At 32.0% G+C, this 15,419-nt stretch overlaps 1 protein-coding gene across 2 annotated transcripts in view; it reads right to left on the minus strand.

Annotated features, from left to right (window-relative positions):
- LOC142338877 (innexin unc-9-like) overlaps nt 1-15,419 on the minus strand; it is a 94,109-nt gene that overhangs the window by 58,404 nt on the left and 20,286 nt on the right. For both annotated transcript variants that reach the window (XM_075388623.1, XM_075388624.1), the window contains one exon: nt 6,281-6,444. In XM_075388623.1, the coding sequence (XP_075244738.1) occupies nt 6,281-6,444 (164 nt within the window). The remainder of the gene's footprint in view (nt 1-6,280; nt 6,445-15,419) is intronic.

Raw genomic sequence — 15,419 nt, forward strand, 5'->3', positions numbered from 1 at the left:
TTTTCATGCTCTTTTCGTTAATGTCACAATAAACACGTTTCTTGTCAATACTACGAATAAATAGTACATAGCAGATTACGGATTGCTTTAATTTTTCTAAGACCTTCAGCTGCTTCTTCTAAATTGTTCACAAGAGAGTAACTTTTACTAGACTGATCGGCCCGTGATTTTACTAATTATGAACCATATTAAAGTCCTCCCAAGTCAGAGAACATCTATTTGATTTAGCTAAGAAGAATTTTAAGTACAAATCGTACCCATACAGATCGACAAAGTTTGACAGAAATCAAATTCAAGTCCAGTTAGGGAATTACTAAGCTTGGTGAAACCAAGTTTAGTGAAATTTATTATTATTGTTATTGATATTATATTGATGAGAAATTATTTGCTGCAGGGCATTTTGTTTTGCATTTTAGTAGTTTTAAAAGAGGCGTGTCTTCCTCCAATTATTTGACATTTTTTTTTCAAAAAAAAACAGCTCTTTTGGGTTTTCCAAATTTTTTTCGTAATTTTGTTTGCTTCATTTCTGAGTATGACAAAATATGTTGTTTTACCCTATCAAAACATATATTTTTATATTGTTATATTCTAAAGGTTCTAGTTTTGCAATTGATTCTTTTCTGAGTCAGCATGATTTTGTGGCAGCTTAATGTTGATAAATCATATATTAACTCTGAAAACTGTGGTTATTCAAGTACTCTATTTTTTTCAGTTTTAGCTGTATTTTGGGGTTTCCACTTTATCTAGAAAAATAGCAATGAAAAACACTCACTAGTTAAGCTCCGTTTCTTTGCGAGAGACTAACTACCACTGGGTGATTGCACAATAGCTTCTTCAGATTGTGAGCAGAAAAATTTCAGGATTCCATGCTGACAAAAATCTGAGGAATCTTGTTTCAGTTTTTTTTCTGTTCAGTTGATTAAACTTTCATATTTTTGGAACTTTCAGAGCTCTAAGTAATGTTTAGATCACAAACGTTTTCCAAATTTCAGCATATTTTCATCAAATTAATTTTTGCTCAATTTCAGTTAAACTGCGTTTTATGCCAAAAGATCAAAATATCAAACGCAAATATACGCTCCAACAAAAGATACATATGATTAAAAGAATGTTGTGTAGGGCGCTCATGAGAAAAGAAACTGGCTCAAGAAATTATCAAGACAGACAAACACGTCGGCATTTTGACTGTGCCTGGCCTAAAAAAATTGGAAAAAAATCAATGTCTTTTTTATATTTGAACTTTGGTTATTGTATCTGTTAGTGATGCTCATATTTGTAAAACTGGTTTTCCTTGCGAACGAACCATATCCCCAAAAATCATGCAGATAAAATATCTTTTATTTGTTTCTCTCTGAAACCACTTCTAAAACTTGAGAAAATTGCAGATTTGATTGATAACATGTCATGGTGCAATATACGTGGCTTTTGATTTCTCTTTCTGTTCATTTGCCATTTTAGCTTTTGCCTTTTCCTGGATGCTGGAAGGGGGGGGGGAGGAGGAAGCGGTTTATATTTCAGCACCGGGAGCTAGCCATTTCATGTCCTATCCAGTTTCCCACGCATATATCACTTCATTTTATCACGTGAAAGAGTATGTTTTTGTATACTGGGGTGAGTTTGCTGTGGTATGAGTGTAAGCGATGCCAATTAAGCGGATGGAACTGATGTTTTGTTGACAAGTGAAGCATGGAAAACATTGGGAGAGATATGGGAAAGGAAGGAGACTGTTTGAAGGAGGGGGAGGGGAGGGGGTGAAATAACAGAGGGAGGAATGATTGATTACACAAATGTTGATTGATATAATTGATTAACAACACAACGAGTATCGGTGCCTGCACAAATAGACGAATGGAGACATTATTTCTGTTCTTTCAACTAACTGCTTCATCAACTAACTAAGATGTTCGATCGATCGGTTTAACTAACAATCGATTAATTGCTTTCATTCTTAATGAACGGGAAAATTTTTAACAATTTTCAGAAAAAGTACAATTTTCAACACAATAATGAAGTATTTTTATGTCACAAATTGTTTTTGAAAATGTGATGTAAATTTGCAATCCTTATTAAATTGGTAAAAGTAGAGAAAATTGATGTGAAATAGTACGTGAATGCATTTACAATGTCACTTGAAAAGATTCCTTAATTGATCAAAAATGTAAATTTCTCTGCAGATGAATGGCTATTGAATGAGTCTAGACGTCTAAATTTGCAAAGTCAATATTGGTGGAAAAGGTGAAATACCAGGAACAAATATTCACCCACAAAGAACATTTTTACTTTGAGAATTTGATTAGCACGATAGAAGCTCAAAGAAATAAATGAGTCGGATCTATTCTGTTTAGAGCCCCCAGCCTAGTGGGCATATATCTTGTATGCCCCAAGCGCATGTGTTCATTTTTACATGGTCACGTGATAAATATCAACTAAATTTTTTAAGTGAGGATGGTCATGAAAAAATACTGTGTATATGGGGGGGGGCATAGTAGATCCAAAATGTTAAGAGAGGACTAACGGCCCCAATTTTGGTGGATCCTATATGTTCTATAATTTTCCAGTTTTTTATTGAAAACTTTTGGTGACAGTTGTAAGAAAGATGCTCTCATTAAAATATGATAAAAATCTGTCTTAGAGGTACAGCAGATGTCTAATTATACCAGATGTTAATTCATAAATTTGAAGCACGAACATCAAATTCATAATTAGTTGTGGATAATGACTGGGTGTAAAAACATAAGCAGTACAGCGCGCTTTAGAGCCTTGTGTACAGGTGACAATAACAAATTTCAAGTTTGAACCATTCAATAACAAGTTTCAACCATTTTTTAAGGGGGAACCTAATGTCAGTTTTCAATGAGTTCAACCGTTTTCAGAACTAGAAAATTGGGTTTATTTGAAAACGTTTTAGATATTTTTTGACACATCCTTTGGCATGTGTATTGTTTTTCCCAACAACCCAAACAGTTATTTAAATTATTTAAAAGGACTATGGTCAGAAAAATTGGGGACGAAAAAATTGAGATGAGCAATCAGTTAGCCGATCTTAAGTTTCAACGTCATATTTTCTAATTATGTAAGACCCCTTTTAATATTTTTGAGGATAAAACATGCTGATCAACATCCGTATTAGTAAAAAATTTTAACGAGAAATGTCAAAAAACCTGAGGGACACATTCAAAAGAAAGGAGATATCCTAAAAACAAGGGTAATCCATTTCCTTACATAAATGTAATAATTTTCACTTTTGTTTCTTTGTCATGTTGATCACCAAGAATTTTGTTTCCAATGTTTTTTAGTTTTTATTTTATTGTAGACGTATTACTTGCATCCATCAATTACTGAGCAATGCATATAGAACAATGAGCAAACATTGTTCTAAATGATTTAAACAGATAAATGGATTCGTCCGTATTCTCTGATTTGTCTTTTAAAAAAAACATCCTCAATTTCCACTATAGTTTATTTTGAGGAGCTTTTCATTACAATTCTATATCAGTAAATAGAACTTGTTTGATAATTCAACATAGTTCAAATTGCCAACTTTTTGAAAAACAAGAATTCAAAATTTTTAGTCGTTTTTGCACTTCTTTATGTCAATTGTAGAGAATTCAGTTTTCATATTGAATTTTGACTAATGAGAGCTGACATTTACTCAATTTAGGACCAATTAACAAATAAAATCCTTCCAGATTGAAAAATGATTTTGATCGGTTTGACGATGAGCTTTTTTAAGTTTTCATGGACTCTTGAGCTTAGGCAGTGTTTGTTATTTTTTTGTCTTGTGACTTAGTCTGATTTATCAAAGTTCCAAATAAGTTTCGAAAACCACTTCATACTTACACTTGATAGAATTTTTGATCTTTTTATGTCAACTAGAAGCTTTGTCTAAATACTGACAGGCCATTTTTATCTTGTGAAGTAGTGATTAATCTTTGGGGTCTTTTTTTCGATCTAGACTTTGATACTACGAGTTTTGGCATGAACTTTGTGATTTTTGGTTTTATGCCCATATATGTTTTTAGGTATCTTGTCAAATAAGCACGTCATTGGCAGCTTTATTTGGCAGTGAGAGGCGATCCAGTTGAACCTAAATAATCTTTTCCAAAATTTTTGAAGAATCGCGGATCGTTACCGCGGCTTCCTTAATTTTGTACCTAATTTTGGTTGAAATTTTTTGTTGTTCTTTTTGAACGTGCATGACGTATTAACAATGACAAGAGTTCTAAATGGATTCTTATGGATTTCCAAGCGCACTTAATTTATGCTTTTAGAGGAAGTTACGTTTAGAGCTATCTAGCGTTTTTGTTTGTTGGAGGTTTATGGTTGTTTTGAATTTTGATGACAGTTGGTTTCAAGAAACTCATTGGAAGTATGAAATGAACTTGGCCCCTTTCCGTTCTTTTTTTGTTCTCCCTACTTAATCTCCGATCTCACTAAATTCAATTCACATCTGTATTGTAAGGACGTAAAATTACTTTTCATGTTTAGGTTTAAACATGAGAATTTAAAACTAAATATTCCGTCCTGTCTTCAGAAAATTTTTTCAATTGGAAAAGACGAAAAAGCACACTCCCTACCTGGAATATACCAGAGCACAAAGGAACTGGAAAACTCTATTTTAACTCCAAAATTACTAGTCAAAGACTCAAACCCTCAATTGTCAACACAAGTCCTGAGGATTGGAATAATCTACCCGTTCACAAAAAAGTCCTACAGCAAAAAAAGTTTTTGCCTCTAAAATAAAAATCCATCTGAAGCACAAATTTGCAAATTTTAGCAACTACTGGTGTTTTGGTACCATCAGATGGCGAGAAATCAGACTTTTATTAAGTGCCTATACCATTTTTGTCAACCCTTCGTTGAGTTAACAAAAAAGTACAAGTTGTTCACATGAAATTGATACATTTTGATTTGCTGTCTGTAGACTGCTGAGCACCCCTGTTACAAAAAACAAATTGTTAAACAATAGGGAAAAAATGTTTTCTTTTTTCTAAAAAAATTTTAAGCTAAGTCGTTTTTATTATACAGAGCCTTTGCTAAAAATTGTTTATTTTATTGCTCTCGTAACTAATGTTAAATTGCTCCCCAAAGATGTTCGAACTGTTTTTACCAATTGTGTGTGTTTATTTCAAATTTTACCAGGATAGTTTTTTGTTCAAGAATATTAATTGCTCCCATTTGATCGAATTACTTTTTCACATTTGTCTGTTGGTAACATCACGGCGAATATAAATATTTAAGTTGCAAATCAAGCAAGGTTGAGTTTTTAGTGTGCTGTCCGGGAAGCTGCGTGTTTGCTACCCTCAGCGCTTGTTTTTTTTTTGAAAAATTTCGAAGCTAAAGACGCTCTAAATTAAATTGCAGTTCCAAATTTTAGAGAGCAATTCATTCGACGCTAGTTGATATGTTTTCTTTTGTGATATACTCTACTTTTGTCCCTCAGCTGTGTGGGCATATAAATTTTAAGCCTTGAGGCGCAAGTGCTATTGTTTACATTGTAAGATCCTCTATGACATAAATAAATGGTAACTGGGGACAAAAAAGACACTGGGGAAACAGTGGATACGTTCATGTTTTATTTTGTTGCTTGTCTTGTGTTGTAGTCTCATTAATGACAGGTTTTATCGGGTCACTAATGCCGCATTACTTAATTCCTTTGGGGGATTGAGTTTATTGCTATTGTTTTTTACTGTCACACCAATTAATTTTGAACAATATTTGAAATTTTAAACGTTTTCTATCTCTTTCTGATTCTCTTTTTATATCTTTTTCTGAGTGGACAATTAAGTCAAAATAAGGATGAGCGGGGTCGAAACATTATGTGCGAACGTAGATTACTGAACCTCCTTGTCAAATAAGTTTTGATGAACAATTCTTGATTTGCCTTTCCTGTTGCTCTTCACTTGCCTTAGACAACTGATACTCCTGATGTTCCAAAAACGACAGTGTCTTCAAAACGACATCCACACAAAAAAACAAACTTTTTTTCAATGCCATGTCGCTTTTTTATTTTTCAACAATTTATCAACGTAACGACATAACGGGACAAGTTCTTTAATATCCCCCGCTATCGCTCCATTGCAATCAAATTCATTTAAGGCAAGCGATTTATTTGACATTGTGCCTTTAAGATTGAATAAAAAATGGTTCTTCTTCTTCTTCTTTTCACCTCGATTCATTTAACCACGCATATCTCAACATTGTATGAAAAGTAATTTGGTACCAGTAGTGGCCGGTAATGTTCACATATATGAAAGTGGAGAACAGATTTTAAACTAACCCATTGGTAGTATCGGATTGGGATTGTGTGTTCCACTTTTTTGCCCGATTTGACACTCTCCTCGAAGGGCAGGTAGTAGGTGTTAGAGATCCAGCAGATGTTGTTAGTGTACTCCACCCACTCTCTACTGAAGTGGGCAGGTGTCCAACAGTTGATAGGGTCACCTAGGAAAACAGACACAAGTTGACATTAGGGCGTTCAATTCATGTGCTAACGTGGAGTGAACAGAAAAAAGCTTCGAATTTCTTACAAGACAGGTTGGTAGGCTGAAGTTGATTGTGTAATCTAACTTTCCAATCAGGTTTTCTGCCAGCCAAACTTTTGCAAATAACTGTTAGCGCCACTACAAAAATCGTCTATTTTAATCGGGTATGTATGGAATTAGTTACACAATACCAAAGAAAATTCTCCATTTTTTCATCGAAATCGTCGTAATGTTGTTTTCAAACGCAAAAATTTGCTGATTTATTTGGTTGTCAAACATAAGAAGCTGTCAGTATGTTCGTTATCAAACGTAGGAAACGCTTAGTTCGGGATATTTAGCTTGCCAACACACCAAGTCATTTGAAACCTCTTGGTGAATTAATGGGCTCATTCAATTTCAATTGTCAACATGTGAACTCTGTTTGTTAACGTTTTAGGACACAATCTTAGCAAAAATTTTAGCTTGTACAATCAACTTTGTGAACAAACTGAGGAAAAATTTCATTAAGATTTCTCATTCTCTAATCCATTTTTCTCCAAGATTAAGAATTAAAGTTGCCGATAAAAATTCCCATTCTAAACTTTGACTACATTATAAACAAAGAATTGAAACTCTTGAACGGAAAAAATCGACAAATTTTCTCTATTTCGTACAGAACATACCGACCATTTTAAATTTTTCACGTCAAACGTACCGATGTTTTCTAAACCCAAAACACCAACATTGTCTTACGTGTGAACACAAAACATGCTGACAAAATCTAAAGTTTGAAAATCCGAGATCCTTACCATACCGAAGAAACGAACTACATTCATTCTCTTTCACTTTTTGAACCAGGACATAAACTGCTCTTATCGTTTTTCAATGATATCTCAGATTGAGATATACCGGCATTTTGTCAATTAAAAAAGTTTGAAACTATTATCAAATTATCGGTGATTTACTTGCATTCAAATTTCGAAAGGCTGCCTTTGAATATAAAATATTAAGATATTAGAATATTAAGATTTCAATAGAGAAAAAAACAATTGTAATAATATTGCAATTTATTCTTTAAATAAATTTGTGAACTTAACTTATACAACTTGAGCAAAAAAGACAATAGTTTCAGGAAAACAAGCAAATGGCTTTAAGAAATCAGCTAGTAATTTTTTTTAAGTTTGCTTAAATCTCTACTTTTTTAAGGAAATATAAGCATTTTCCTCTCGTTCAGCAGACTGGTGAATTTTTCCCCAATATTGGTCAATTTTGGCTCAATATCTTCTTTTCAAACAATTCGATTAAAAATGAATGCATATAATTTTTCATTTGTTATCATCCTGCCTCATGTTGAACGACCAGTATCATCTTTGCTACTGAGATTTGATAAACAAACGCGTGTTCTCAGATAAAAAAGATACCAAAAAATGTTTAGATTGCTTTCTCAAACTTTTCTGTTATGCTGCCTATGACTTCAGTCATACAAAATGACCAGGAGGCTAGGTAATGTGCGTACGCACATAATGTTCCGACCCCGCTCATCCACATTCTTGACTTAATTGGCTAGCAAATGATGAAGATATGGAAGATATTAAAAAAAACACACATAGCGATTAATAAACCCCTCAATAAATAATTTAATGCAAAGTTAGAGGGCTTCAATTATGTTTTTAATTGAACTCCTGGAAGTGACAATAATAAAAATCAAATAGCAAACATTAATTACAATCAAAACTCGATGTCTATCTTAAAAAAGTCATAAAAAAATCAAACAAGCATCAGATAAAACCTTAACGGAACAAATAAACCTATATTTCATTAGAAAACATAAGAGACCTGTCCTAAATCGACCGGGTAACAGATCAGCAAAAAAGTGCAAAAAGGTACCAAGTTCAAAAATGCATTCCTATTTTCGAAACTTTTAATTTCAAAGTGATTATTATCATTAAATATTAACTCAAGTCACTAATATGTTCAAATATTGTTCTTGTCAAGAAATATTTACATGTACAAGAAGCAATTGAGACCTGTCAGTATCTAGTGTACGTCATACGACTACAAAAACAAGGAAAAATATCGGCAAAAGTAAAAAGTTTAAATAAAGTTTGCGCGAAAAGGGCATTGAAGCCGTTAAAACCATAATTAGTCAATAAGAGCAATAAAAACGTTCAATTGCGCAAAGTTTCAAAGCCAGTGAAACCCACCATTAATGTTATAAAATAAAAAATAAACAAAAATCTTTTAAAATGTTCAAATCCGAAACACTTTTTGAAATCTCTTAGTAACATTAGAAACAAAGCCGAGAAACAAATTGTTGAAAGTCAAACCGGAAGAAATTTCAAATTATAACTCACTTGAAACGGGATGTGACCTGTCTTTACAGAGACTAAGCTACAATTCGACTGAGAAAGATTTAAAATTAGCATAGCTTAAAATTCAAAATATGTTTTTGAAGACACGAATGTTTCCAAAAGTCATAAGGGACGTGAATTTTCAACAAAAAAAATATGAATTATTGGCAACACCTCAGAAAGAAAATTTCGCTGGTTAATAAAGAAACGAAGTCACGAGACTACTAAATAACAACAAATAGAGGCAGATTACAAAATTTCACAAACACTTTATAGCAAATAGTTTTAATCTGAAATGTTTAAGGACGTTCAGTTATACGTCCTGGGGAAGCAATTGCGACATATTATCATCAGGTATATATTTTACAACAACAAAAAGAAAGACAAACATAGGCAAAAAAAGTTAAAAATCAAGAAAATTTTGCAAGTGAACTGTGTATCAGCTCAAAAGCTGTTCATAAAATATTCAACAAAAACAAATAGTATATCCAGTTACGCCTTTTTAACGCTATTATGCTCGAATTTAGACAAAAAATTGAAAACTAGTAGAAAACTAGTGGTATGAAAACCAAGAAACCATTAAATATACATAAAACAGGTTACAGATAATAAGTTATTACTCACAAGAAACGGGTTTGCGCATGTTTTTTTACTAAGACTACGCCAGAAGTTGAAAGAAGTAGGACAAATTTTAGCAAAATACAAAAATTCACAAACATTTTTTCAAAACAATGTTATTCAAATTCCTACGAGACATTATGAAACAACCGAAAACATTGAATAGGTCCACTTTCCTCTTAAAAAAATCAGATGGATCTTTGATTGGGGAGACCAAGCCCTTTGGCTTAAGAAGTATTACAAATGAAGCAAACAAAAAAAGCTCAGAAACTTTTACGAAAACCGTTGCTCAGTGCAATAAAACCATCTTAACTCAGACAACAAAATATATGTTTGTTGGGCCCCATTCTTTGAAAGTAACTTCTGTCAATAGTTGAGCCCTGACTTGCAATTTCTTTTAGTAATTTACATTAAATCTATAAATGCAAAAATAATTTGAATGAAAGGCCGCGCACCATTAAAATCTTTAAAAAAGTTTTCCGTAAGAATCCATGGTGAGATCAACTTTAGCCCCGATATTGCTGCGCGTCTAAAAAAACAGTCAACACTCAATTTTTAAAATGGCTGCGATATAGATCAATTCTTAGACAAAAGTTTTTTAGGATTTCAAAAACAAATAACGCATTTTGTGTAATTATTGAGTTTAAATTTGATCAAAACTGCCACAATCACATTTACAGGAGACTCCTAAAGCCAATGGGAGTACATTGAACTCTCTTTCTGAGCTTATGAAGAACATGACTGCACCTTTAAGGTGTCTACTTCCTGCCAGTTTAAATAAGCAAATAATATGTGAGACTTGTTATTAGCGACATTGAATTACATGGCGGCAGAAATGAAAGCAAAAAAGAGTCAGTTATAAATTTTTTTGTTAATTTGAAACTTGGTGAAGCAAATCATTATGGACTGAAATCTGTCATGAGGTACAACTATGCAATCTAGGGAAACAATTATAGCATATCATTATCAGATATATTTCATACAACAACAAAAAGAAAGAAAAACATACGCAAAAATATTTTTCAAAAACCAGTAAATTTTGACAAAGAACTGTGTCTCCGCCCAAAAGCGTAAACTATTCAATAAAAACAATTAACATATGCAGATACGCTTTTTTCAATGCAGTGCTTTTCCTTAACTAATCTTTCCTGCAAAAAAAACCTGTTAAAAAGGTGCTAATTCGACAAGGTAACATTCAACAAAAACTCGACAAATCAACCTAAAAAGTGTGCAATTATGATCAAAAATAAAAAAATCTTGAAATCTTGCAGTATCGAAACTCACAGGAAATGGGTATCCGGATTTTTACTGGGACTGCACAAGAAATTGTGCAAAATAAGATATATAGCCGCAGAGATCAAAAATTCAAGAAATTTTCTGGAAACAATTACATTTAACGTCAATGAAAAAATTAGATAACAACTCAAAGCATTGTACCTTATAACTATTTAACAAGCTAATTGAATCTTTGATTGGCGATATTAAATTATTTGACTATAAAAAGTTTTACAAAAGAAAGCCAACTTTAGAAGTCAAAAAATTTTACGAAAATAATTGGTCAGAGCCAAAAAAAAACATAAGCTTAACTCTGGGACGACAAAAAATATGTGTTGGGCATCAATTTTTGTAATTAGAATCTGTCAGTAATTGAGTACTAATTTGCAACTCTTGTTATTAATTTGTATAAAATCTATAAATGCGGAATATTTTTAAGAAGAGGCCGCGCCCCAACAAAATCAAGATCAGTCTAAAAACACTCAATTATTTAAATGGTTGCAAAATAGATCAAATAAAACAAAATTTTTCAGTATTTCAAAATTAATTATTGGATTTTGAATAATTATCGGGTTTAAAATTACAAAAAACTGACAACATTATAATTTCACTAGACTCCTAAAGCCAATGAGCGGACAAAGAGCAATCTTTTTGAGCCTACGAAGAAAATGACCGCAGCTTTAAGTTTTCTACATCCGGCAAATTTAAAAAAAGTGGTCTAAAAACATGTTGGATCACATTTTTGTTGGAAAAAAAATTCAACTTTTGAGACATTTAGCATAAACCATATTAAAAAAACTTGTTGAATTGAACAAATCAGCAAACCTTATCTATATCTAAATATAAAATCAATCCCTTACCGTTAACATTTTTAACACACTTTAGCGAAATTGAAGAAAATTAGTAAAAAAAGAAGAAGTGAACAAAAACAAAGCAATATTGTCTCCTATTTACAAAATTTTAAACCTCGATAACTCCTTGTAGAAAACACAAATTTAAAAAAAAATTTTGTTCCATTTTGTACGCTGGACGGACGTTCTCATGATACCACTCACAACTTTTTACGATGATTATATCGGTCGATAAAAGTTTTTTGAACAAAAAAACTATGTGAGAATATGGTTTCTCCTACCAAAGTGCATCGCAAAAAAAAACAATCAAGTCAGGGGAGAACTGAATTGATAGCAAAATTTTCAGTTATCGAAAAATGTTGGTCATTCCGTCACTCTTGGATTGTGCTTGAAAAAGATCAACAATCGTACGGAAAATTTTTTGAATTAATATCATAAGTGTTTCAGCTATAAAGCAAGAACTGAATAAAGATAATGAGTTTCCTTTGGTTTTAGCTTCAAGTGTTTATAAATTTTATGTAAATTTCAACAAATTATCTGAGGCAGATTGATACAGGAGGCTCGGTAATGTGCGTTCGCACTTTAAGTTCCGACCTCACTCATCTATATTTTTCACTTAATTTTCTACCAAATGCGAAGGAGACTTAAAGAAAAACCCTATCGTTCAACAAACTAATTATAAAAATCTACTTTAGAGGGTTGATGAGACCTGTCATTAATATGACTACCATCAGAAAAGACGGAGATAAAATCAAATGATTACAAGTGATAATTAAGACCACTGTCCAATTTTCTGAAACCATTAACAAACAAATCAAAATAGCATCAGATAAAAGTTATATGAAAGAAGATTAAGCTGTACTTTATTGGAATAAAATTTGGGACTTTTCTCCAATGCGAATTGGTAACATGTCAAAAAGAAATGAGCAAAAGAACAAAGTTTAATAGAACATTGCTTTTTTGAAAAAAATTATTATCAAACTCATTAGAGACATTATGCATCAAATGAAATCATTGAGAGATTAAATTATTCCTCAATAAAGATCGAGTGAGACTTTTCATTATCCAGGATATAATAAACGACGAAAAAAGAACGATAAAAACAGGCAAAAAGAAAAATTGAAAATTTGCTTAAAAACAATGTCCCAGCCAAATAAACATTCAGCTGTTCACTGATGACATTTACAATTTTTGTATTGCGGTTTTTTTTCAAATGGCTAGAAGAACGCCCATTTTGGCAATACTGTAAAAAAACCATAAATCTACAAAACGGATGAAGATGCTAAATTCACTTCTATTTTATAAAAAACGGGTTGTATCAAGAACAAAGACCATTTGAGGAAAACAAAACCGTCATAAACAGCAAATTTTAGTTAAATAGATAAGTGATGGTAACAGTAATCGGATTCGCAAAGCTCAGAAACCCACTGACTTTTTAAAAACAAATATTTTCAAAATTCATGGCAAAAAGTAGCTTTCCTTTGAAAGAGTAGACAGTTTAATTTGCATCTTCTTCGGAAACAAATTGCGGCTGTTATTAGTCAGACTAACTTATAAAAACAAAAGTTAACTCTAAATACAAGCAGAAAAAAAATTTACAAACAACTTCACGAACACACAGTGTTGAATCCAATGAAATTATAAAATATTAACCGCGAGAAGATTAAATCTCCATTTGCGTCTTTTTTGATCATCATGAAGTCTTTTGATTAACCAAATATCTCAAATTGACAAAAAAAGAACCATAAAAAATGAAAAGTATCCAAAACTCACAAAATTTTTCAGAAACAAATGGTCTAATCCGTAAAGACATTAAAACGTTTTACCAACAGAAAAATTATTGTTTTGTTCAACGAACAATTAGCGAGATTCCTCAATAATGGCGCTTAGATACAAAAACGACTCAAAATTGACACAAAGTGGTAAAATAAAAAAAAATCGAAAATCAGAACAAAAAGGAAGAAATTGAAGAATACTTTGACTTTTTCAATTAATTTTGAAAAAAACGAATTTGAAAGTCAATAGAATGATTAGCTATATGTTGAAATCAGTTATTAAGTTCATTTAGAGAGCTAAAGTTGGTCATTGAGACCTTTTTTACACAATTTTTTGTTTACGACCACAAAAATTAACAACACATGCTGGGCAAAAAACTATGCCAAATTCTGCAAGGGTTTTTATACACAGATTGTTTAAAAAAGTATCGTCCAAAAAGATTAGTTGGTATCTTATACAAAGGACGTTTGGCCTTCTGTTACTGGGAATAAGTTAAAAGTTGACAAAAATTAGTTGAAAAACTGACAGGTTCAAAAAATCACTGAAATTTTCTTAAAACAAATTTCTTTAATGTCATTAGTGACATTAGATAACAACCCAGTGCCTTGCAGAGGTTCAACTACACCTCTTGAAGAAGCTATTTGGATCTTCTATTGGTTAGAAATCGTATTCAGACTGCAAAAAGAATAACAATTGAAGACAAAACACAAGAATTCTGTTAAAGTTTACTTCAAAGACAATTTTTCTTCAAAACCATGAAAACCATTAGGTTCCCGGAAAACATATTATTTCTATATTTGGCCTCAATTTTACGTGAGTGAGAGCTGTCATTATTGGAACCGAGAATTGAAAATTTTACAGTAATCAACATAAGAAAAACAATAAAAGCAAAATATTTTTCAAAAAAAATGCAGCACCAAAAAATTTATAAAATTATGATTGTAAGAATCAATGATCATATCAAATTTACCCCTAATTTGGGCGCGGCTCTGAAAAACACTCAAGCGTTTCAAGTGGTTGCTAATTAGTCCAATTGCTAAATGAAACATTCCAAAAATAAAAAAAATGATGCAATTTGTTTAATTATCAAGTTAAATTTGCTGAAAAAGGCAAAATTTTAATTCCAGAAAACTTTTATAGTGCAATGCATTTCAACTAGCGCCCTTTTGGAGTTTACGGTGATATTGTCAGTGGTTTTTAGGTCTCCAATTTCAGCAAGTTAAACAAAGTGGACGAAAAAAGGATATTTTGTGCAATTTTTCATGAAACTGTCTGAATTTTGAAAATGTTATCAAAAATTTTAGCCAAAAAAAATCTCCAATCAAACAATTCAGCAACGCTCTTCTATCTCTAATGATGACAATAGCACTCCAGCGTTAAAAATTTAACTTAATTTAAATTTTATTAGCAAAATTGAGCCAAATTTTTAATTCCATGTTCTAGGATGTACGTGCTGTTTAATGATACCACTCACAAATCTCTACGATGAATATATCGATCGGTCAAAATTGTCTGAAAAAAAATTTGAGCATATAGTTCCTCCCTCCCCATTAAAGTGGGGGTTGGAACAAAAAAAGCATAATAGGCAACTTAATGCAATTTGTTTCAGACAAGAAAATTGAATATATAAAAAAACTGATGTCAAAAAACTGATAGCAAACAACAACTGAACCACCAAATAGAACAGAGGGAAACGTTGACTGCAAATTGCTTCAGACAGTTGTGTGCTAAAATTTCAATAAGAAGCTTAAGTTAATAATATCATTGTGTTATCGTAGATCCATACCATGATTTAAATTAAATGAAACCAGATTCTGCTCACATTCGAATAAGTTTTAGCAGTAAACTGCAGCTTTTAGATATCAACAGCATAAATATCTAAATGGGAGAACTCTTATCCCACCAAACTGAAAATCAAGCGCAAAAAGTCAATTGAAACGTCAAGTGTCACACAGGGTCCGACAAAAGAATTGCATTAGAGGGACCAAAAGGGCCAAAAAATTGCTAAAAGTTGTTTGGGAGCAGTGAACAAAAAATGAAATAAGAAAAAAACACACATCGAAAAAATCGTTAAATTGAAATTA

Source organism: Convolutriloba macropyga, chromosome 1 (assembly GCF_964194025.1).
Source record: "Convolutriloba macropyga chromosome 1, txConMacr16.3, whole genome shotgun sequence".
NCBI classification, from domain to species: Eukaryota; Metazoa; Xenacoelomorpha; order Acoela; family Convolutidae; genus Convolutriloba; species Convolutriloba macropyga.